The 26,446-nt window shown below is 36.5% G+C and overlaps 2 protein-coding genes across 11 annotated transcripts in view; both read right to left on the reverse strand.

The window, feature by feature from the left end:
- Nucleotides 1-4,742, reverse strand: part of LOC111875696 (spermine oxidase) — a 44,960-nt gene extending 40,218 nt beyond the window's left edge. The window contains exons 1-3 of one of the 5 annotated variants that reach the window (XM_033750238.1): nucleotides 4,658-4,742; nucleotides 4,095-4,246; nucleotides 2,007-2,265 (exon numbers count right to left, since the gene is read on the reverse strand). In XM_033750238.1, the coding sequence (XP_033606129.1) occupies nucleotides 2,007-2,265; nucleotides 4,095-4,245 (410 nt within the window). In that variant the 5' untranslated portion in view covers nucleotide 4,246; nucleotides 4,658-4,742. Of the gene's footprint in view, nucleotides 1-2,006; nucleotides 2,266-4,094; nucleotides 4,249-4,364; nucleotides 4,547-4,581 lie in introns of those variants that run through there. The other 4 variants (XM_023872165.2, XM_023872154.2, XM_023872145.2 and 1 more) reach the window with 4 other exon arrangements.
- Nucleotides 4,743-8,337: 3,595 nt separating this feature from the next.
- Nucleotides 8,338-26,446, reverse strand: part of LOC111875729 (centrosomal protein of 164 kDa) — a 51,779-nt gene continuing 33,670 nt past the window's right edge. For 3 of the 6 annotated variants that reach the window (XM_023872219.2, XM_023872211.2, XM_033750256.1), the window contains exons 18-20: nucleotides 23,925-24,092; nucleotides 21,513-21,716; nucleotides 17,139-18,725 (exon numbers count right to left, since the gene is read on the reverse strand). In XM_023872219.2, coding sequence (XP_023727987.1) covers nucleotides 18,511-18,725; nucleotides 21,513-21,716; nucleotides 23,925-24,092 — 587 coding nt within the window. In that variant the 3' untranslated portion in view covers nucleotides 17,139-18,510. Of the gene's footprint in view, nucleotides 9,116-17,138; nucleotides 18,726-21,512; nucleotides 21,717-23,924; nucleotides 24,093-26,446 lie in introns of those variants that run through there. The other 3 variants (XM_023872236.2, XM_033750261.1, XM_023872228.2) reach the window with 3 other exon arrangements.

Genomic DNA, 26,446 nt, shown 5'->3' on the forward strand with positions numbered 1-26,446 from the left:
CGCGCGCGAGTGTAAAACAGTGAGTTATAAAATGTGGAACCAATGATAGCGCTGTACTGCCTATATTTAAGTGCGATTAAGATTGTGTGAGTAACCAAGGTGCTAATAAATTCAATCATCTGAACTAGAAACCATCATTTCATCACCTGTACCACCAGATGGACAGAGATGAGAAACCGTGTTATCCCATAAAATTGTGCTACAGAATAGGTGTAAAAGTGTCCACTGCTCATTTCTACTCCAAAATAATTTTGAAACAGATTGCCCAAGAAAATAGTCAAGAAAATTTCACTGAATCTGTGAGAGGACATATTCAAAGTTTGGATCTCCAATGTCAATACAAAATTATTTTTAGGTTGGTGTTCCTACTGGAATTAGAGAAATTTACATGTGGAGCTTCTGGGTTCTATAGAATATACCATAGTTTCGGAATACATAAATGCTTCAGCCTCTGGAGATTTCTCTGGAGATTTAATTAGTACAGGCCACTTACATTATACAAAAAAAAAAAAATCTGGAAAACATTGTTATTCTATGCGCTAAGCAGCTCTGTGAACACAGTAATGAGTCTTCAGGTTCCATAAAACACTGGGAAATTCTTGAGCAGCTGCGTGACTGTCGGCTTATCAAGAAGGACTTGGCTCCTTGGGATTAGAGTAGCTCTGTTGCTCTGCTATAAACTGTCAATGAAATATATAATGGTTTCAATTCCAGGCAGGTATAACCTTTTTGTTTCTCCCCCAGAATGTTTTAAGCTAACACGGCAGGAGGGCTCAGCAACCCAGACAGATACACAGGGTGAAACAAAAAGTAACCAAGGAAAAGAGACCTCAATAATCACTGTACAAGATGGTAATCCAGGGAATGAACACACCAAAACTGAAAGCTCCTAGCTCTCGATGATAGAAATACTGTGGTAGCTGTGTATGCTCCCCATGTAAAAATGACTGTACTGAACAGTAACATGAGCAGAATCAGAACCAGAGAAGAAATTGCTTGATGCTGATAATGAAAGTGATTTATATGTCATGAGTACTGAGAATTTGTGTATGTTACTCATGCCATAAATATTGATCTATCCCTATCTAATTTAATGTGTATGTTAGTACAGAACTTAATGAGGGAGGTCTAAAATACTTGCAGTTTATGAAGATTATTATGCTATTTGCTATTCACTCATGTGACTAACATATCCATTTATACATCGCTGATATAGTCAGCAGTGCAGTGTTAAGTTCATATGCTTCAGGTAATTAGAGAATCATGATTTCAAGCTTGATATGTTAATGCTGAATCTATATGCCACACAACAAATTGTGTGAAGTTAATTTTAACCCATTTCAAGAGGGAGTGCATTTTTTCTTGAGGGAAGTAGTGTTTGTTTCATTCCTCATCTGAACTCTTGCAGACTAAGGGGAAGGCAAGGGGAAACTGTATATACATCCTAAATAAGCTTATCAGCGTACATTAGCTGTCCACAAATGAAGGGTTCATGAACGTATTACATGAATTTCTTTGCCAAACAAGTATTATAGAGAATTAATTTTCCAAGTGCTTCTAGGAGGTATCTAAGTTAATATATGTACATAATGCAATCCCCATTCAATATTCCTTGATTTAAGGTTTTCTCTCATTTAATGTTCAGTTTCGATGACCCCAAGTCAATAATCTTAGTATTATGATTCGCCAATGTAGTATTCAAGTTTAGTGTTCAAAATCCACTGCTCCCTCAGGACACTTAAATGGAAGTTTTGCTGCATATATAGCAGCAATAATATATGTTCAATGAGAACCTAAAAATCCTGCAATCAAAATGTAATATGATACATGTGTAGCGAAAACTTTACGGTTTCTTTGTGGAGATGTGGCTTTGAACACTAAACTGAGGAAAATCTTAAATTAAGGAAACTTAACACTGAGATTGATTTGTGATCACTGAAACTGAAAATTAAATGAGAGAAAACTTCAAATCAATGAACATTAAATGGAGGGTTCATCATACTTACACTGTAGTGTAATACTCTCCAAGAGATCCTTTGAAATCTTTCAGCATGGTATCACCAGCCTTATGAATTAATGATAAGATTCCAATTATTTTCTCTGTGATCTCTTTGTCAATAATCTTTCCTGTGGAATCAATATATGGCGATTCTAGCATTTCCGTGCCACTTGCAGTTAAAAGTCCATACTTATTTGCCATGGAATACACAACATTACCTACTTCTCCATGCACCCACTGTGCTCCAAGGTCCAGGACAGCATCTTCTGTAAGTGAGCATTTTAAAGTAAAATATTTACTAACTTACAAACTAGGAAAATGGAAATAAGCATAGCATATGAGGGCTCCCTTCATTTTCCAAACACGGCATCATGGACCTCTTTAAGGTTAATTCAGTTTGTTTATGTCATCTCACAAGATTAATTTATTTTGAATCATTTCTAAGCTACCTTCCTCATTTTGAAAAAAAAATAAAACAAGGTTCATGAGATAGCCTTGTTGTTTGTGTGTTCCTGCGCCTAATATCTTTTTTACGTGGCCATTTTGTATCAAAGGAATGTAGGAGATTAGTTCTTCCCACAACTTCTTGTTAAATTGTCAGACTGAGGCCCATAGAAGGCCTGATAGGAACAGTCTCAGAGCCTACAAACATCTTTTGGGTGTTAATTTCCAAAATGTTGCTGTTAATGTATTCCCGTCCACCCTTCTGCTAGTTTCACAGTAATTTGGTCACAGCAATGTGTTCTCACATGGCAGACACTGAGACTGTATCAACTAGCATACGGTAATTGTTCAGATTACAGGCTTTAAATCTTGTAGTGTGATATGATTCTAAATGTCATGATACAAATTCCAATTTATCAGATGAAAATTAAATGAAATATCTGAGATCATATATCTTTCTCAGGAAGAGGAACAAGATGATGTCTGGTGATAACAGATATTTATTTGCAAATTTTGCTTATACGTGTATTTTCATATGACCATAAATCTCTTTGTGGCAATAGCACTTGAATGTAACTATTGCGTTTCTGGACATTGTCCATCATCCTGTTTTTATTTAAAACAGACACACAATAATTGTAAATCCCTTCTCACTGTTTTATATAATCTCATAATATGTAATTCATACAAAATGTTAAAATTATAATGTGAACATTTACATAACATACTACATGTTACTTACATGAAGGGCCATGTGGAATTCATGAACAAGTTCACCATTCCATTTACTTCAAATGCACAAAATAAACAAAAATTAATATGCTTTAAATCTGAAAACACACATCATAATAAGAATCCTCAATTGTAAATTCCTCCAAATGAGGCTTGTAACTAAAGGCTATACATTTTCTCACAAGGGCAACTGAGCCCACTGTGAATGGAAAGAATATAGAAAACAGAGATCTTAAATCCAGCTACCTTTCTTAGTGCCCTGCCTTTTATACAACTCTTCAGAGAAGCAGATTACGTTCTGAGGCACTATGCTACAAGCTAGAAGGTTGTGGATTCAATTCCCATTAAGGTCACTGGATTTTTTAATTGACTTAATCCTTCCAGCTGCACTATGGTCCTGGGGTTGATTCGGCCTCTTAACAGAAATGAGTACCAGGAATCTTCCTAGGGGTAAATGGTGGCTGCCACATAAGGCTGAAAACCTCCACTGCCATCTGTGAGCCAACTGTCTAGAACACGTGGGAGCCTCGATATCTCACAACCCTATGGGCCTCCACAGCCTGTTACAGCTAACCCTACTGATAGCAGGCCAAACATGGGCCACAAAATGAATGGGCTGATAAACCAGTAATGCTCTGGACTCATACCTGGGAGGTGTTTGGTTTGAATCTCAGCCACATCAGCTATCCTACTTGAGGTTCTTTTGGTCTTCCTCAGTCTCTCCAGGCACCGTACATCAATTAGGCCATAACTTCTTCCTACCACATTCTTTACAATTGATCTTTCATCTGTCATCCTACCATTCTACACTACATAGTCTTGATACCTAGAGTCTAAAACAACAGTTTAATAATAAATGTATTATACTTGATCTAAACACACGTTATAAAATATAAACGTATCACAGCAAAGTGCTTACCAAAAGGGACAGTATGAATTCTACCACCCAACCTTTCCTCAGCTTCTAGTATAACAATATCCATAACTCCACGTTCCCTTAACCTAGCAGCTGCTGCCAGTCCTGCGGCTCCAGCACCCACAACCACCACTTGTAATTCATCCATCAGCATCCTGAGGAATAAGAAAGCACTATATACATTTATCTTGTTAACACCTCACAGGACCCTAGTTCAGTCATTTCGATTTATAGGTTATAGCAATGTTTCTGACTTCATAAATGCTGATTTACTTTTAATTGGTATATAATTCGGCTGTTATCAACATAATTAGTATCATCAGAGTATGCAATCCTGTAAGATATGTTTCCCACATAGCTTATGACCCGAATATACTCGGCGTGTTATCTGCTTCGATCTGCTCTAACACAGACAAACCACTATTCTCACACACACACACACACATGTGAATACGCAATTATGGCATGATTACTGGATGTCATAATACCTCTAATTTATCATGAGTATACAGCATGTAATCAGTATTAAGTGTTTCAAACCTAGCCAGACGCACTTCAATACTTATCTTTCTGAACGGAAGGACTAATGCCCTTCCGTTTCATTATCAGTTACAACGTGCACGTCGATCCACGTGCCTCCATATCTCCATATAGTACAGTTAGGTTCAAGAGGAGTTAGACGCTACTTCGGTACACGTACTCACGCACATATACGCGTAATTTACATATCGTTTATTTACCGACGCCGTCAATAACTCAGAGTATATTGCACTCAATGACGAGTTGATAAGTTATTAATGAATTGGAAAGGATATTGGAAGATACTATCCCGATATTTACCCTGAGGGACTGGGAAAAACCACGAAAACTATCAGACAGGCATACATTTGCGTATTCAAGTAGCATTTAATTTCACGATATATCTCAATGCAGTATGATATTATCAGCAATTTGGCTAATCTCATACTCATTCCATCAGAATCTGAATTTATTAAATACACGAAATAATTCACACATAAAGCTATGAAAGGAATTCACAACCTATAGAACCTATAGGACCATAGAATTCTTAGAAGAATGAGTACAGATTGTTAGCCTTCGTCCAGAAAAATTTAGGGGATAGAATGTAAAGCCTATTAACATTGTTCTTATAATGTGATCTGGGAAACATCAGAGGTACATATATTTAACAGAATGCTACAACGTGACACACAGTGTTATAAGCATATCATGGTTAAGCAAAGTATATGCTGAGGCATCTGCAATTCATCTGCCTATGAATTCAATAGGAGAGAAAAAAAGATTGTATATTGACTATTTATAGGTCTCCATCAGGTAATTCTATAATTTTTTGGGAGAAACTAGATATGATTTTACACAAACTATACCATGAGAGTTATAATTCACAGAGATACTGGTTCGGACTTTGTCCATCGTCCAGATTCTAAATAACTAAAAACACAATGTTTCAGAAACTGGATCTGTTTCCATCCTCAGGTGAGGGAAGACACCTACCCTCTTAGAAAGAGGTTTCCGAAACGTTGTGTTTTTAGTTATTTAGAATCCGGACGATGGACAAAGTCCAAAAACCCAGTATCTCTGTGTGTTATACACCATCATCAGAACCCTATAGTATCTACTTATAATTTATAATTTATTCTTATATTCAAGCAGATCCAATTACATGGAGAGAAACAAGTTGTCACACCACTGAATATAGAATGCATCAAAAATCAAAACAAATGTTCCAACCAATCACTGGAACAAGTCAAAATAACATAATATAAAACATAGAGAACACAGTCACTAAACATAGTCAAATGTGGTTACAACAAGATTTAAATACTAGATGAAAACATATTAACCATTTATCGTATAAAATTCATCCAGTTTATAAAAACAATGCATATGAATGGATATTATCAATAAACAATACAATATCAAATAATGTATGTCACATCATTCACACATCAAAAGAAAAACTATAAAACATCTAACATGCATGAACAATAAATGGAATAAATAACTTCTCTCAGAAGTGTACTAAAAATTATTATGGTATTTATTTATTTTGTCTCTATAGATCATTGTTACATGATATAGGACAAGTCAGTTACTGTACATTGGCTGATTACAATAAGAGAATAAAGTTAAAATACTTACAATTGTTTACAGTAGATTACAATAGTTAAGATTTCATATAGTGTGAGGTGGAATCCATATTAGGTCCTCTCAGCATGTCGGCTTCCATATGTCCTATTGTATCTGTACTGGTGATAATGCTTATGGAGAATTTGATGGAATGAGGATTGGCAGGGGAAACTGAAGTACTTGGGGAAAACCTGCCCCAGTGCCACTTTGTCCATCACAAATCCCACTTGACTTGATAGCAGCGGTGGGAAGCCAGCGACTAACCGCTTAAGCTATGGCGCGGCCTTTGAGATAATATTGGTGAAATAGCACTGGTATAACGTTTCACTGTAAACTCTACACTGCAACGTCTCACTACATCTGTTCTCCCTTCCTGGTGCAGCTTCTTGGTATCTGCAATCTCTCCAGAGTAGCCCATTCAGGTACATCTCTGACTGTGTTATCTTATATTATAATATAATTATATGTGGTGATATAAATGAAATTACTTAAATGATGATGATAATAGAAGAAAGCAATTAGATGCTATTTTGTATTCTTATAATCTTATTAGTATTGTAACATTTCCCAGTAGAGTGGGTATGTCCACAAGTACTTTGATAATTTTATTATTGATACAAGAACTGTTAAAGTTCTTTTTCCATCAAACATTGAGTCTCATACTATTGATACTAGACAAAGACAAGATTTGTATTTACCTCAAGCTAATTTAGCTATTTATCAAAAAGGAGTTTATTATGCGGGTATAAAAATATTCAATAAATTGCCCATAGAGATCAAGAACACATCCAATAATTTTAAAAGTTTAAGGTTGTATTAAGGCATTTCTTGAATACTCATACATTTTATACTGTGGATGAATATCTAAATAGATAATTTTTATTACTGTTGTATTCATTGTACTGTCTAGTTGTGTAATATTTATGTATGTATTCTGTGCTCTATGTTATTTTATGACATGTTCTATATCCATCTCTGGATCTCTTGAACTTATAATAAATACAATACAAATACAAATTAAACTGCTACAAACCTATAAAGACTCCTGAGAACAAATAATTGGTGATGGTACTATAGTACCAGCTGGAAAATTATGGCCTTGTAAAGCCAACTATGTATTATCTGAAAATAGGATTTACAGGTTGCAGATTATGCCACTCACTTATCTCTCTGATAACTTTCTACAAAGGAAAACATGGAAGCCATTGCATAAGATTAACTACCTTCTAGTTACTGGACTTTAGAATAGAAATCAAAATGAAATAATAAAGAACCTGCAGCAAGCTTTAGATCTATTAATGTCACCTAAATATGCAACACAAGATACTACAGAAATTTCCAAAGATACAAAATGATTTCAGGATTACTTGCCACAGTGTATGTGTTTATTCTAAGTCCATATATAAATGGACTTAGAATGAATCATCTTAGGGTCTCAGTTACTTCTACACATCAAACACCAGGCTGAATAAAATACTTTCAGAAACATATTTCATTATTTCAAGATAATAAACAATTGAATTTCTCAAAACCTGTAAATAGTGTTACTCAGTTAAAAAGTATAAGAATATGTATAAATACCATTACAATGCAGCAACTGCAGATGATGATGATGATGATATTTCAATTACCTATTACAGTAGTTCTTAATAATTAACTTCATGGTAAAGGTTTTCTTTAGAATATTATATTTAAGCATCCTGTTGCACTATACACTTCTATATGTAATAATACAAATGCCGTCGTGAATGCAACAATTTATTTGGTTGTAGATCTTTGTCTTTTCTTTTCTGCACTATACGTTTCGGCTGCAATTGGCCATCATCAGGTGTATTTTTTACTACGTAGCTGTCACACTGCACACAGTCCAAAATCTAAAACATCAGCCTGTCAGTTTTGTTTAAAATCTCGCCAACATATGCTTGTTAAATTCCAGTTTAAAATTTAAAATTTCTAAAATTTAAAGTTTTAAATACCAGGGACACCTGCTCTTGTCTACATGTGCTGCAGCGGCTATTTCTTGTTTTCAGCACTGTTCATGTATTATTCTGTGCAGGCTCCCTGTGTGTGTGTGTGTTGCTGCTCATCTTTAAAAGGACAAAAGTATTAAACTGGGTTGTCTCAGGATAGGGACCAGTGATTGGCTCTTGTGAACGTAACAAAGAACCTTTAGATTCCATGAAAGGCAGAGAATTCCTTAAGTAGCTGAGTGACTATTGGTATCTCAAATGCTATCCTCTATGTACTTAGAATTATGTATGCTGTGTGTTAGGATTATTGTCACTGCAAATTTAAAACGAGAACTTCACATAAAATACGAAACCTGGAGTAACAGTTAATATAGTAGATTTTGCAGTTAGAAACTTAAATGATGTAGACGTAAGAAAACAATCGGGGTTACCTTATATTGGTCTGTAGTTCTCACTAACTTCGAAGCAGTCTGCTGTGGTGGTAGTGATCTCGCTATTAAAGTAGCTATGATAGTGTGCAAAAAGGGCTGTTTATAATAATATTTACTTCATTTTATTCTTCCAATCAAATATTTGAACGTTATACTTCATTGCCATATTAGTGTTCAATATGTCACTAGATTTTTAATTTCTATTGGATCGCCTGCTCTTCCTCAACAAACCATTTGGGCGACTTATAAAACCACTTGTATTCAGCCCTGTATGACCACAATCCATCAATCAGACCACCTTCCAATTATTTTTTCTTCATTCAACATCTCACCTAATGTCCAACCCTGTTAGAGATGGCCTATGTCAAGTAGGGGAGTGTACCATAAAGTAATCTATGTTATGCTGTAGTAGCCTGTGGCAAAACTCCAAAGTTGGGTGATTTTAACACCAGCTGGCCAATGATCATAGAAGCTGAAACAAGCAGGTAAGTTTCTAAATAAGACAATAAACACATATGATTTAACACAAGACAATGGAGTCCGGCTAATATCCAACATACAGCATCTAGTGATGATTAAGGTTAAACCCACAAATTAAAAATATCAGGTTTATTTCCTTAAATGTAATAACAGAAACTGTAACTATTACTGACACCATAGCTATTTACACTTCATAATTAACAATTTATGGAAAATAAAACTGCATGATATTTAGGTTAAGTTAGAAGAACCCCTGGCAGCTTGCACAGAGGAGACAGCATTCTGTGGTTGACTGGCCATGTTCTATTGGCTAATGTCAACACCAGGCAGTAATACAATGAAATCCATGTGTTCACTGTTGCTATTCGTGGATACAATAAAGAAGGTTTCTGACAGCGCTGTGGAACAATTTTTTTAAAGACATTTCAACACTTTCCATTATCAGTTATTCAAAACCATGTTTCATTCTTCAGGTGATGGGATGGAGTAATTCTATTTCATTTGGGCCTCTTCACATATTTACTCTTAAACCAGGTACATGGTCTGAGACTAGGTCTACTAAGTGGCCAGATGGAGAAGGATTCCTTATATCATCCTGCGACCTGGATGGAAACAGACCCAGTTTTTGGAACATTGTGGTTTGAAATAATTGGGATGATGTACTATGTTGCAAATAACAGAAATAATAATCTAAAGAAACTAACTAATGCTGACATTATCCAGATTATCTCAACATTAGACGGAGTTCAGAATCTTGCTGTAACACATAAAACATGGGACATGCTTCTATATATCCATTTACTGAGTGTGTCTGGATTTTTAAATTTCATCAGTACCCAATACTCCTTCACACAATTCAAATTACTTTTATCTTACAATTCTGTCTTCCTTTCCATTATCTATAGACATAGGAAGACTCTTGGTATTTCATAGGAAGCTGTAAGTCTAAGGACACATTTAAATACAGGGATAATTTTAAAAATGTAAAAAATGAGGCTCTCTATATAATTATTTAATGTCACCATTAAAGTTATTAAATCATAATAAGATACATACATTGTAAATTACGATATGGACGGTACAGTAACAAATACCATATCCTACCTGGGTATGATAAAATGGATGACACAATTTTCACATATAAGGTAAGTAGGGCAACCAGCTGCAAATTGTACTTCTTGCACCATAATATTTCATTAAACAACATATATTAAATTAAATATACACTTCTGATAACTTTAAATAAATTATGTCTTTGAAAAATATGCTATATGAGTATTTTATACCTCTATTTATACTAAAAACTAATATTTTGTATTTTATATTTCATTCAAAAGCCTCTACTTCCTAAACCTGAATGGTTAGGCCAGCACCCTGCAGCAGATACATGTGTACTGAGATTGAGATTCCTTATGAGTGCTATTCAGCTTCAGTATTATAAACTTCATATACTCAGACCACTATTAAAATGTGAATTTTGATAAATAACAATGGCACCTCTTACAAGTTTGCCACTGTAATAGAATCATTATTATCCACTGGCAATACAACAATACAACAATACAGACAATTTATAAATAGCACCTGTCTCTATTTCTCCTTCAGTGTAAGATTTCAAATACACAAATCCAATTTGGCATACAATCAAAACATAGCAATTTTCATCCAAAAAAAAGGGTAAAATATAGGTATTCATTACAAAACTATCTGTCCTTGAAAGAATTATAGACTTGATGTTCAGTAAATAAGAGGCAGTATTCTATTGTCAATTAAGGGAAAATATAACAAAGAATTCATTCTTCAAGAAAGATCAGCTATGAGGCATACTCATCTGTACACAGTTTTAATATACAAATATACAACAGCACATTATAGTGTGAGCATATCTGACTCACATAGAATAACAGTGTTTCATGCTGTATAGCTACTGCATTTACATGTCCAGATATAAACAACAATGATTATGTTACTACAATAGTAAAATTTAAAGTATATGGTTAGGTTTGCAATTGCAACAACAAAGTGATATATAATCAATTGGGATTTTACAACTGAATACTTATTTCCTGTTACATGTTTCGGTCTCATAGAACCATAATCAGGCAGTGATATAAGAATATGGCTAGGGTCACTGAACTCCTAATATGGATTCATATTTCGTGCAACATGTCTTACTGTTAAGAGTGCATTCTAAGTGTTACTTTCCAAGTACTTCTTTTAAGAAGCTGAGGCCAAGCACAGACACTTCAGAGTCTATTATACCACTATTTCTGCAGCAGTCTGACAAATATCTCGGTAAAATTTCGTATGACATAATCAATATATATTATCACTATCCTTACTGTACTTCCATATATGATTGTTTGGTAAAAACAACATATCTGTTCATACAATATCAGAAATTCAGCAATGATGCAATGAATTTGCATAATAAGTTAAGGCAATGTTCAATACAAAAACATATGGACATTTTCATTTATTTTTAGAAAGAGAGAGAAAAAGAGAGGTGTGATGCACAGGAGGCCTGTCATCACCTGAAACAACAGAACATGCTGTTTAGAAATTAGACAAAAATATTGAATGTAAACATTTGATGAAAAATACACTTGAAATGTAAAAATTTTGAATGTACATCTGAGAAATTCTAACGGTGTGACAAAAAAGCAGATACATGAACTTGAGATTTTAGTGGCAGACTCGGAGCAAGAGTTGAAGGGTCTGAGAACAAAGTCTCTGGAGGGGGTGGTTGTGAATGTGAGCAGACCAGATACCACAGTTGAGCAGCTGCAGTCATACAAAGACAGCTGTGTCCCTTGCTATATATATGAAGACTAATTCCACTGATAATTTTTTACCCTTCCAAAACAAGACTGTTCCTTTCTCTGAAAAACTTTGGAAATCCCATTCACATAAACACATTCTTATATATGCAGCCTCATACCATCTGCTGGAATATAGACATCTGTCATCACAGTATTTGAAAATGTCATTTTCATTCTCTGAGCCGATGGTTAATACCATACATATTCAAAGAGAATATGGGGTCATTCAGAAAAATAAGAGTGACAATATGGGAAAACTAGATAAGTGGCAACACAAGTCATATGCTGCTTATGTACCAGGAATGACAGACTGCTCTGCCAAGCTACTCAAGAATAAAGGGACCCATATCATTTATTAACCACTAAACAAAACGATAATCAGTCTTAGAACAATCAATGACAAACAAACCCCAACACAAAACCTGACATTTATAAGATCCTCTGCAGTTTTGAGAATGTGTGCACTGGTTAGGCCAGCCATCACATATCCACTGTATTGGAACACATCACAGGCTAGATAATCAATGATCATCAGCAGTCAAACATTCAACCAACATTAAACATAGCACTGACTTTGATAAAACTGAGGCCCTAGCTAACAATTCATATCTAACATCCACACATCATCAAGGAAGCAATTCAAACAGACAAACATCCCCACATCTTTGACTGTCAGGGTCAAATAAGCTGAGCAAGATTCCAGCATGCCACCTGCTTTCACAATGGTATCTTGCTCAGTCTATTCAACCCTTGAGAGGGAGGTGGTATGTTCCTCTGAAATATTGGTTGACATTCAACGGACAACACTGTGTTATAGCCCAGAAGATAGTACTCTCGCTCTGAGAACCTCAAATCCAACATGGCTAGAGGACTGGTGCTGTCATCCTGTTCTCCTGTAACCATTTCCCACTGGACAGCACCATGTTCCACATCTCCCTCCCCCTGCACTCGCCTCCCACTATGAGACCTATATTTTGGTTCACATCCTTCTTCATTTTAAAAAATTGTGACTGCAATGTATGCTGGAACGTTTGAAGGATTTACAACATAGAACGCAGCTAAACCCTGAAAGCTGAAATTACACATCAGACACAGGCCAAGAAAGCGTTACAGTGGTTCATTATTTGGGTACTTCGTGATATGGCCTTCTGACATTTCATGTAACATATGGGCAAGCTTTCCAGTAAGTAGGCCTTATTTGAGATACATAGAAACATGTGAGATGAACCAAAGAAACCAAAAAACAGCAGTAGGTCACTGTCTCTTTTATGAGTTCTTGACACACCAAATCCCTTCTCAGGCACATAAACTGGATCTCTCTCACAAAATACAATCTGCTAACTCCTAGTTTAATATTTTAAAGATGGTCAACGTTAAGCAATCATGCATGGATTCGAGTTTTAACGCAGATTATAAAGAACAGTGATTGCCAATTATAATTTAACACAAACCAAAAATTTACTTCTTGTCCTTTCTAATGGATGATATAAGTTCTGTGTTCTACTGCAAAGCTGTAAGTTACACAACTAAGCATAGCATTTTGTATGGATGCTAGGAGATTTCTTCTAGATTTTTCAGACACAAAGGGATATCTCTGGATATAAGTAGCTCTATTTTGAATTAACAGGACAGTTTAAGAAATGGAACAATGATTTAGAACTTCACTGGATAAGAAAATATGGCATTGGAATTGTATATGTTTTAGATCCTGCAATTATAAGCAAATTGAGGGAAAAAATTGGACTAGGTTTAAATGTCCTTGCTTGTGATCCAATTGCATGGGCTGGCATTTTGTTCTATTCTCATCTAAAATATTTTCTAATATATACAGGTCAATACAAAATTGTTACATTATTTACATTACAATATTAATAAAAACATAAAAAGAAAGGTTATAATTATATACATGTGCATGATTAAAACAATATACAAAATAATTAATTATTTAAAGTAATTCATGTTTCTATATCTTGATATATATATACACATTTTAATTAGGCAACAACAAAGTAATGAAAGACTCTTTGGTGACTGTGATCATAATACTATAATAATATGTTATAGTTAAAATTATAGTCTTTATATATTCCAGTGTAAAAGAAATTATAAGATATTATTTTGCTGTAACAATGACTAATGAACACAGTGCAGCAGACATACTAATCCTACTAGCCAACATATGATGTATGTTCACCACAGACCTAATGATACTTCACATGATGTTTATTGTGTCTGTAGTCATTAGTATATCATTATAAGCAGTACTATTTGAGGATCGTACAAAAACTTTACACACTCCTGAACCTTGCAATTAGAACACATCACAAAGCCAACTGGAGTTTATATTCTCCGCGAAGTGATTTCTATTTAACCACAAAGAGAATAACAATTTATGTAATTAGCATTATAAATCTGCCAATATTCCTCAATTTTGGCTGCAGATTATAATACTTTGTTTGTTACTTTCTTCAGTTTAATTCCGGTCCTAATCATATGGTAAAAAAAGGTAAAGGTAAAAGTGTCCCTGTGCTTAATTAAGCACCATGCCAGAGACGCATACAGGGGAATGGAGGTATAGTTCCATCATTCTTGACCTCAGAACCAGATGGAGGTGAGTGGTCAGCTTAACCCCCCAGCTGCTTTAGACCTGGAGAATGAGCCTCAGGAACCACTGGATAGGAGGCTTGGTGTGCTCCAGAGCCAGTTGGCATGCTGTGTAGAAGAAAAAAATCTCTTTCCCCTGCCAGGATTTTAATGCCAGCTGTTCAGCCTGCAGCTTGTCACTATGCATACTGATCTGTCCTGGTTCCCATACTCTTCCTATGACTGATAATGTACTGATGAAAGAGATACTAGTAGCAGTAGCAGTATCAGTAGCAGCAACACTGGGTTTAACAGTGTTTCAACTGCATCTATCAAGCAGTCAAATTATCTGAGCATGCTCTTAAAAATACCAATATGTGTGTGGTCTGACAATAAAGTTCGCAAACTCTGCATACTTCATTGCTGAATTTCACTGTGGTCGCCTTCAAAGTAACCCCTTGGGAAAGTGGAGCTGAGGCGGGTTTTCTCCAAGTACTTCGGTTTCCCCTGCCAATCTTCATTCCACCAAATTCTCCAACATCATAATCACCAAGGGCAGGCTACAATAGGCCAATCAATGGCCGCCGTGCTGAGTGGACCCAGTTGGACTCCACTGCCCACTAAGCGAATTAAAAATCTTGGGAAGCTATGCACTGATGTCACCACCTAATCCACCATTCAAAAAAAATTTTGGAACTGGTTTTGTGGAAGGGCCTTCTAAGATGCAGTCATATTACTCCTGAGGTCATCAATGTCATCAAAATGGCTTCCTTTCAATATTTCCTTTACCTTCGCGAACAGAAAAAGTCCCTATAAACTTGCACTAACATCTCTTTGATTTCACTTCCATTCTTTCCATGCTTAATAAGAAGTTTAATATTTGATCGTTGCTCTAATTCAAGCTCCAACATTATTAAAATTCCTGGTACTCATGTCTGTTAGAGGCTGAGTTGACCCCAGGGCCACAGAGCGGCTGGAAGGATTAGGTCAGATGAAAAAAATCCAATGACTTCATCAGGACTTGAACCCGCGACCTTCCAGCTTGTAGCATAGTGCCTAAACCAACTACATTACCGCGTGGTCCCCCGGAATATTCTTGAGGGTAAAGGGAGGCCGACGCGTAGGGCTGAAAACCTTGCCGCCATCTATGAGCTGATTATCTAGAAAATGTGGGAACCTGAACATTTCACAACCCTATGGGCCTCCACGGCCTGTTACAGGGATACCTTTACTTTTTACTATTTTACTTTGACATTCTCATAATGGCACATAAAAACACACTCAGAAAAAGATTGCCATAGATCAACAACACTGTTGTGAAACGCTGATATGTCAGCATCATCAAACCATACTAAGATTTCTGTCCACACTGCCACGGCAAGCACACGGTGGCAAGTTCGCGAACTTTATTGTCAGCCCTGGTATATATACAGGTGAACACACAGTCATGTAAAACTAGTGGAAGGCTTTCTGCAACTATATAAGGACTTATTCTTTTGTATCTCCTTTCCTTCGACCCTTTGGTACTTTCATCTCCTGCCCTCCTTTCTAACACATTCCTTTCCCATCATCTCCTTCTTCCTTCCTAGCTCTGATTTGCTATGTTAAAACAGTGTAGTAAGTTACATCTATATGCTTCAAACGGAACAATGAAGTACAGAGCTATGCCTGTGTATGTACATGAAAACTATATGTTTTATTAGTAGCATAATACACAAACATAGTCAATCATAAACCACATTCTATTATATATATATATATATAAAATCAATTTAAATCAATTAAAATAAAACTGTCCTCAAAACATATTTGTAGGATCAAGGAAAACAATGATCAGTAACGCCAGCAGAATTAGCTTAATGATGAGGGAAAAAAATTTTATCCAGTCCCTCAAATATAAAATTTACAACTCAAGCACTGATTGATAGATTTCTGCAGATACACAATTTAAATTCTGCAGCGCAACACTGAGATATCTACTCTTCTGAGATCAATATTCTTGAAATGATTCAAACAATAGAAACAAATTAGGAATGATTTCAAGATGGAAATAAAATCCCATGAATCCAATGTCTGTCATCTTACAGAATCTCAAAATCATAAAATTCTTGGTTATATTGTAAAATGAAGATGGCAGTAAAAGAGAGCTGTCAAATATAATGTATAACATTACTAGGTAGCTGTGTTAACTCTGCCTGTCACAAGCAGGGGACTGTCATTAGTAATGACGTACTGCAATGTGCTACTAATGAATATGTTGTCAGTAACACAGATGCTACGTTCTTTCATTATATACAAAGAGCACTGTTCTGAGATTTCACTGCGATGTGCAAAATGAACATCCCAGAATGAAACTATCATGTACTTTAAGCACAATAGAACACTGTAGGTCTGGGTGCAAGGGCCGAAGAGGCCTACCCCTCATACATTCATTCATTCATTCATCATGTACTTTCATCTATGGAGGCAGGTTGGAATACCTTCACCTCAGGTCTGCTAGTCATAGAAGGTGAAAAAAAAGGGAACCCAGTGCCTGTGGGGCATAACTGGACCACCCTGTCACTGGGGGACATAAATACAGAGACCTGGTTCTCCATGTTGGGGGTTGGACACAAGGCTGATGACCTTGCTCTGTAAGAAAAAAATACTATTGTGAAATCCAAAGAAATGAAAACCAGACTGTCTGATTCATGACACATAGGTTGGAATGAACAAATCTGGCAGAATCTTCTAAGGAAGGCTACAGTTCAAAAATGGCTGTTTTGCCGATGATGATGACGATGACAATGACAATGACAATAATGACTATCATGTATTGTGAAACACCTGATTTAGGTTAGCTGTTTTACCGTGTGTACCAATGCTGGCTATCTATGTGGTCTGAGTATCTCATTGGGATGGTTTACTCTCACTTAACATACAGTACGCAGTATCATAACATATATCACCTTCAGCAAATACTCTATTCGGTAATGGTTAAGAAATACAAGAAACTGTGACATTTATTTTACAGTATTACAATCATAAAAAATTGTATCTTTTTGGTGGGGAGGGGGTTCCAGTGCCTACACAGTAATTGACTTGAATCTTCTCGTGCTGCACCTCTGTGCACTTTGCAGACTTCATCCCTTTCGTACACCTGTCATTATACCGGAGAAAGAGGAACTTCCTAAACATCTAAGCTTTAACTACCAACCTCAAGGCTGATAACACAGAATTACACTGCTGTGAAATTAAAATTAAATAATGTGAAGAATAATAATTAATATTAGTAAGATCATTGTGAAAAGTTAGATTCTTTGAAGCAATCCATAGGCCACACCAGTTTGTCATTCCTAATTTTACAGAATAATTAGAAACTTAATAACAGTAATCTAATGTGAGGTTGACTAAAACCAATCACTTAGCAAGGTAACATAAGTTATATGCAATTGTACATGTAATTATATAACAATATAACATATTGTTAAACTGCACACTTCCATCCTTCCAAACTCTATTCATGCATACTACAGTGTGGTGTTATATAAAACATCACAGATCATTAATGAGATACATTTACTACTTTCTTCTGATTGAAAAAAGAACAAAACATCCTTAAAAATAATACAAATGCAAACGAGATTTCTATGATTACTGGTCTGCTTCATGAGGCAAAATCCAGGAACTGTTCTACTAAATCAATTGGATGGCCAGTTATTAAAAGCAACTCCAGACTGACAGTACAGTACAAGCAATGTCAAAGTGAACTAACAATATGAGATCAGATGTCAGTAGGCCATTTATTTGGATATCATAAATGAATATGAATAACAACTGCTAAATGCGATACAAAAATTCTGACATCATATATATATATAAGCAAATATATGTGACATGATTTTCTAAAACTTGCCAAAAAAAAAAAAAAAAACTCTCAGTAATGCCATGAAGGAAGAGACTTCTCTTTAGACTTGCTCCGAAGGTGACAGTAGCGTATCACCTACAACGTAGCCTGTCCTGGAGAAATGAGGTCTGTTGATTCAATCCTTGCTTGTCGTAACCAGTCACGTAGACTCCGAGTGCGTTCTACGAGTGATGGATCGGTAATAGTTGTACTGCCTCCCTGTGGCAGTACAGATGTTCTGAAAGGTGTAGTGCCATTTTGATGAGCCAATGCTGTACCTAGCTGTGTAAGTTCACTGGCTCCAGTCTGACCTACAAACACCATTATGGCACTACTTACATATGGTTTACTGAATGATGCAATCACTAGTTCAGACTATATGGTGTTGAGTAGTAAGGTCATTAGTGAATAATAACAAAGAAAGGGGAAGGAAAACACTGCATCCTAATCGAAGGTACTACATACACAGAGAAACCCATAAAAATCGTCAGTCAGGAAAGTCAGTGTCCCAGCTAAGATCTGAAATGGGCACATCCCATGTTCAAGTCAGATGTGTTATCTCTTGAGCGATTGGCTTGATTGGCTGTTACAGACATGCAATACTCTAAACAATTTACAACCCCAAATCCACTCAAACATGGGACAATATTTCTAACAGTTTAATTGCTATTTTATTATACTGTCATGTGTATTAGTGACTACAGATGGGTTCTGGATTGGTGAATAGATTTATTAACACCTTATACAATCAACTAGTACTTACAAGCAATACAGCGCTATCACTGATTTACATAATTTACAGTTCATCCATATACATGCACTACAATCCTCAGTCTTCACTAGTCATTCCCTCGTAATGGAATTAAAAGTCTCACTGTGACTATATCTTCTAATCATACACTAAGTCTTCACAGGTTGACTTCTAATTCTTCTTCAAGTACTAACTTCCCGTGGCTATCTCCTACCAACAACTGACTAAACTCTCATTCCCGTTCTACGACTGACTTCTCGTACTCTTCTGTGCCCCTATAGCTGCTAGCCTCGGAATTCTACTCTCCTATAATTCCTAGGCACGAGCCTCATGGAAGACACATCTTCTGTTGTCCTTTATAACCACTTGGCATGGACCAAAGCAGAAAACACAGTCTCTCTATTGTTATGTAACATCACAATGTACACAAGAATTCGCATGAAAATGCTCTTCGAATATTTGAAAGGAAAATTATAAAGAAAATCTATGGTCCTGTTTGTGAAGACAGTGTTTGGAGGGTTAGATCCAACTCAGGCATGCAAAATCTCTTAGGCTTAGTTGGCTGGGTCATGTTGAGTGTCTGAAGAGTGAGGGGACTCTGAAATGTTTATTGAACAAAAAACCCTTTGGAGTTTGTACAAGGGGACGACCTATGATGAGCTGGTTCCAAGATGTGAAGGATGACCTGAGAAGAACGAGGATTGGTAAATGGAAAGAGAAGGCACAGGAATGAAATATATAGTGGCTAATTGTGAAGGAAGCCAAAGTCCACTAAGGGCTGTAGAGATGAGAAAGAAGAATTGGGCACTCTCCAACCCACCCACCAATATAACTCATTCATTTTAATATAAATCTTACTTCAGAATCCAGATCTAATTTATACATGACAATATACAAAATGTGAATGGTCAACTTCATGCTCCAGCTACTTTACTCCAAGGAGCAGAAGAAGAAAGAATCATGATATCCTAGTTTTTTTTTAATACATTTTAATCCTAGACCTTCATCTGAGGTTTTCAAACCTTTAGATTTTCAACTTTTATGGAACACCTACAAATTCCTGGACACCCTGTAGCAGGTTGGCGATATGACAATATGATAATGAAGCTCATTTATATCAAATCAATAAACACAATCATTTAACAAAAACCATACAGAATACTTCATGGTTCCTGTGAGAAGCTTGATATTATCAGTACAAGCATCAGAGAGCAACACAGAGACATCTAGTAAAGCCTATACAAACATAAAGCAAATTCATGCCTCGCAATTAAGTAACATCTTTCAGATATGGTACAATGAAATTGTCGTTACTGAACAGGCTGACACAGCAGTAACATGTCTGCCTTGAATCTGGGAGATATCTCATTTGAATCCTGGCTACTGGATGACACAGGTGAGGCTGAGGGTTCTGTCTCTTTCAGCCTTGACAGGTAAATTCTTTTAGTAAATATGCCATGATCACTTCTGCCCTTATATACCTCCCTAACCTTCATTCAGAAATATCCTTCCAGATCCAATTTCATGCTACAAGATCTCAATATTTGACAAACTTAATTATGGAGCTGAGCCCTTCTTGAGGAGCCACCAAATCTGCAGCTACTCAAAGATTTTTCCAGCATTTTATGGAACCTGAAGGTTCATTACTGTATTCACAAGAGCCCTCCACTGGTCCCTATCCTCAACCAGATCAATCCAATCCATACCATCCCATCCTATCACTCTAAGATCCATTTTAATATTGTACACACACCTATGTCTTGGTCTTCCTAGTGGTCTCTTTCCTTATGGTTTTCCCACCAATATCCTATATGCAGTCTTCTTCTCCCCCATTCGTGCTACATGCCCTGCCCACCTCATCCTCCTTGACCTGATCATTCTAATTATACTTGGATTGATCTGGCTCAGGATAGGGGCCGGTGGAGGGCTCTTGTGAACATGGTAATGAACCTTTGCGTTCCATAAAATGCTGGAAAATTCTTGAGTAGCTGCAGATTTGGTTTCTCCTCAAGAAGAGCTCAGCTCCATAAGTACGTAAGTAAGTACATTTCAATATTAAAGTTACGGATAATCAGAAGTAAGTGCCTATGTACTATGGGGTCACAGCAATGCTATACCAAAAGAAGTTCTTTCTATCATTTGTTGGCAACATGATATATTATGTCTGTCCATGAGAGAACTGCTTTTAAAATTGTTTGCAGCAAATGTATCATAGCTGTGCAAGTCTAATTTTATTTGGGGATTGAGAATTCATAATAATGATACTTAGCAGAAAAGTTTTAAATTCTCATATAATAAAACAATAAAACTGAATGAGATACAATACCCAAACTTTGCATGAACTAACCTAGAGCAGCTGAGAGCTGGGCAGTCACATTTTGTGGCCTTGGAAGTGAAGATAGAGTGAACTGGCCCATGGTGGACAACTTCTGCTGAGCCTGGTGTTGCAGGGCCTGCATGTGATCAGACACTGCAGGGGTGGCTGTAGCTCTGGAGCTCACCAGCATGGGCCACCCCACGTTAGGGTACACCAACAGTGGAGGAGGCACAACTGTGGCATATACGCATTCACACATGTCCACTTGCCAAAATGCTTTAATTATTTAGTTAAACTTCACTTAATCCAGTGACTCTAGAAAAAAGATCATTCTCATCCTTCCCGAATGGCTTCAGACGAACATTCTGTGCTAGTGTGATATAACACTTTTATGCCACTACTGAAAAACAGCTGGAAAACTCATTCAAATAAAAGACAAAACATGAGAATCATATTCAACAAATCATGTAAACTGATATTTCAAACATTTTCTAGTTAAGGTAGCCATAAAACTTTCACTGTGATGGAAAGGCATCTAATTACTGAGTATATAAGATTTGAGATTTTCATAGTGTTGAAGATCTGTATTGTGTTTTTCTTGGTTAAGACACTGTGTAGGCTGATAACAGCTATAAATATTTCAGAGGAATGTACCGTCTCAGTACTCAGGGCAGAATATGGAGGCAGTATGTTTTCCTCAAAAATGTCAGTGTCCACCCACCAGACTACACTGTGTCATAACCCAGAAGAACAGAATATGAATCTGAATTGATCAGAAACTAATCAATAAAATCAAGGAGTCACTGGATTATGGTCATTTAACCTACTGTAAAAAAATACTCTGGCAAGTAAATGTAACTACAAAGCACTTAACAGGCAAGAGTCCAACAAACAACAATTAGGGTATAAATGAACACAAGCATTTATAAACCTATTGGGGAGATGCCATTCAACTGTCATGCACAGGTTCATCTTTTCTGTACCCTTCTTTGATAACTGTTCTACAGACATTCATTTTACAACTAACATTACTAAAGATAAAATATAAGGCTGTTTAAAAGATGAGGTAATTGTACAGTCCTTTAATACAGAATTAAGATTCAATATAATTGTGCAATGACTAACAATGTAACTAAAAGAAACATGAATACATTTGGTATACACCACAATATAAAATTGCATACTTCAGGTAATTATCATAGTTAATAAATTTAAATATTATCATGCTTTATATTTCCATACCTAATTCTAAAGCAAAAGGGAAATAAAAAAAAGAACAATGTGAACATACTTGCTCATGAAACCATGTGGTCTTTTAGGTGGATATTGCTGGTGACCTCTGATGCCGAAATGAAGAGGATAAGGATGCTGTTATGTTGTACAGCCAGGTTGTGATGCAGGACATCACTCAGATCAAGAGGAAGGGGAGAGGAGACAAAATGCAATCCAGGCCAATAGGAGTCATGAACGGGAAATGTGTAAAGAAGCTGAATTGTTTCATATTTGGTCCGTTACACTATCAATCACAAATTGTCAATGAATAATCCGTCGAGTGTAACAACGTTCTTAGGTCACTTATTTATTTCACTCGCCTTACATGTTTCGGTTCAAAAGAACCATCATCAGAGGCACGTTACAAACACATGAAACCACTGGCGTTGTATTGTACACAGTATGTAAGCTGCGTGATCTGCTAGAGATGTCGGAGTGTAAAAGCACAACACTTTCTAGTAACGTTGAATGCATGTACACCTCTTGCATTCCATCCAAAGAATGCTCTCAAATTGAGCCGTCAATGTTAAAATATTTAAAAGCTTAAAACATTTGAAATAAAATTTGGCTCCTTCTTGTTGATTCGTCCCGGTGATGGGAATCGTCAACTTGAGGTTGTGTATGCTTTTGGTCGGATGTGTCTTACGCGTTGTGTGTTGTGTACTGCAGTACACAACACACAACGCGTAAGACACATCCGACCAAAAGCATACACAACCTCAAGTTGACGATTCCCATCACCGGGACGAATCAACAAGAAGGAGCCAAATTTTATTTCAAATGTTTTAAGCTTTTAAATATTTTAACATTGACGGCTCAATTTGAGAGCATTCTTTGGATGGAATGCAAGAGGTGTACATGCATTCAACGTTACTAGAAAGTGTTGTGCTTTTACACTCCGACATCTCTAGCAGATCACGCAGCTTACATACTGTGTACAATACAACGCCAGTGGTTTCATGTGTTTGTAACGTGCCTCTGATGATGGTTCTTTTGAACCGAAACATGTAAGGCGAGTGAAATAAATAAGTGACCTAAGAACGTTGTTACACTTGACGGATTATTCATTGACAATTTGTAAAGAAGCTCTTTATACGAACTAAAATATTACTGTGTGATGGAATTCAATTTCATGTCATGACACTGGCACTAAAGCTACAAGCCACTCACCTTGTCTGCTTGTACCATCTTTCTGCTGCTTGTTAAGCACCCCCCAGATCTCACGTATCTCTGTATTGAGGTTCTCCAGACTTTGAATAATCTCAGTTGACTCTTGGTAATGACCACCGCCACATGCTCCACTGCCCCCAATGTGTCGGTGTACATTATCAACCTTTCCTGCAATAATCAGATATGTTGGACTACTGTCATTAGCTGTATAGCAATATTAAAAGAACATGATACTAGTGTGCTACATATAAGTGTTCCAAAGGCTCTAATGTCACTGTGCTAAAACAGACATACCTACCTACCTACCTACCTACCTACCACTTGGCGCTACAGCCCTGGGTGAGCCTTGGTCTCCTCTACAACCATTCTCCACAACCAATGCGTGTTGCCGTAGGAATGGATCCATGCATGATGACACAAGGCTGGTTGTTAGGTTTCTGAACAAAATTCTTTTTACCGGATGAGGTTGTTAGCCTCATGCCCAATCCCCAACCTGGAGGACCTGGGTATCTCTCTTAGTCTGATGGACTCTACCCTTTGATCTTTCTGGCATGGGTGACCTACCAGTAGTTAAACTACCGCCGGCATTTCTCTCAAGGTCACACAGTCACACAAGCCCCACCACCAGGACAAGGTGGAGACACCTTTTCAGTTTCCTTTGCCAATTCTCATTCCACCAACTGCTCCGCATTCATTAATCATCTCATCATCTGACAGTCCACAGTCTCAATACTGACAGCATCATTTATTTCAAATTCAGTAAATCCAAAACATAGGTTGAAATACAACCTTGGATATAGAACATGTCAATAATAATATTAAAATAAGTTCCAAACATTGAAACAGTCAAGATAAACAATAAAAACGATATAAAACAGTACACAGTGTAATAACAATTTCATTAAATACAAACAGATTAAAACAAAGAATTTAAATTATTAGTAACATGAATCTTCTATATACAATTCCACCCAAAATATATTAAGTACAAAAGATTATTATGCGCTTTAGTTTCAAGATAAATATAAGCAATAAATATAACGCCTCACATACCAGTTAAATATCATATATACCTGTCACAGTCATACAATAGTCTGAAATCATTTACATAATTTAATGTAATCGTGTGTTAAAAAATAAATTATTAATAAAGTATTATAAAAATATTCATCGGGAAATAGTTTGGTAAAATTCATCAATGCTATAAAATGCATGTTCAGTGAGATATCTTCTCAATAAAAATTTGAACTTCTTAATTTCTCCAGATGATGATTTAATATTCAAAGGTAATTTATTATACAATTTGCTTCCAGAGAACAGGACTCCTTTTTGTGCAATTGATAAATTTGTAAAGGGTAAGTGTAAATTGTAATTATAACGGGTATTAATATTATGTATTTCTGTATTAAATTTGAAATAATTTTTATTCTTAATAACAAAGAGAAGCAAAGAAAAAATATATTCAGATTGGAGTGGCAATATTTGTAACTTTTTAAACAATTCCCTACAAGAATCATATTTTCCTGATCCAGACATAATTCTTATGAATTTGATCTAATCCTTCCAGCCAAGGTATGGCCCCGGGGTCAACTCAGCCTCTAACAGAAATGAGTAAAAGCCTCTTGGCACGGTGTATATCCCGTATGTCAAGGGAATCTCTGAGAAGTTCAAGCGCATAGGGAACCAGTACAATATTAGAACCGTCTTCAAAACTAAACACACTTTACGATCTTCGCTCGTGAGAACGAAACCAAAAAGGGATCCTCAACAGACGGCACAGTGCGTCTACAGCATTCCCTGTCAATGTGGCAGAAGCTACATTGGTGAAACAGGTAGACCACTGGCTGTTCGAATCCGTGAACACAAGCACAATCTTAAGCAGGGTCTTCTAGAGAAATCCAGGTTGGCTCAGCATGCATATGAAGAAGGTCACAGGGTAAGCTGGGATGAAGCTAGGATCTTGGAGATTGAAAGCAACAGCAGATACAGGAAATACAAAGAATCAGCTCATATGGCATGTTCATCCAATCCGATCAGCCAACCCAGTTTGGATATTTCTCCTATATGGATCCCCCTCATCAATGAAGAGGTTAACAAACCAAAAAATGTAATTTCATGAATATTAGTGGTTCCACTACTACTGCAAGTTTTCTTCCGGGGATTAGTCTGATTCCCGGAAGTCGCCATGGTGGCACGATTCTTTATCCATGCAGATCAGGCATGCTTTATCCAGTTTTTACTTTCGTTTTTAACTGAATTCATGGAATATAACCCATACTTCTGTTTCTTTACATTGTTGACAAGTGCATGTTTGGCACAAATTTTCTATCATGTTTTTACTGCGATTTTATTCTTTCCTCCCACTGACGGAACCGGTTGTCGGTTGTTCATAGGTTGTTTCTACAGATCAAGGTTTGTCCAGTGATTGAGACTAGCTCTTTCTAAGGGGCCCAACTGAGTAGGTTAAACCTTCCCTATACACCTGAAGACGGAGACAGATCCAGTCTCCGAAACGTTGTGGT

Source organism: Cryptotermes secundus, unplaced genomic scaffold, assembly GCF_002891405.2.
Source record: "Cryptotermes secundus unplaced genomic scaffold, Csec_1.0 scaffold1283, whole genome shotgun sequence".
Taxonomy (NCBI): Eukaryota; Metazoa; Arthropoda; class Insecta; order Blattodea; family Kalotermitidae; genus Cryptotermes; species Cryptotermes secundus.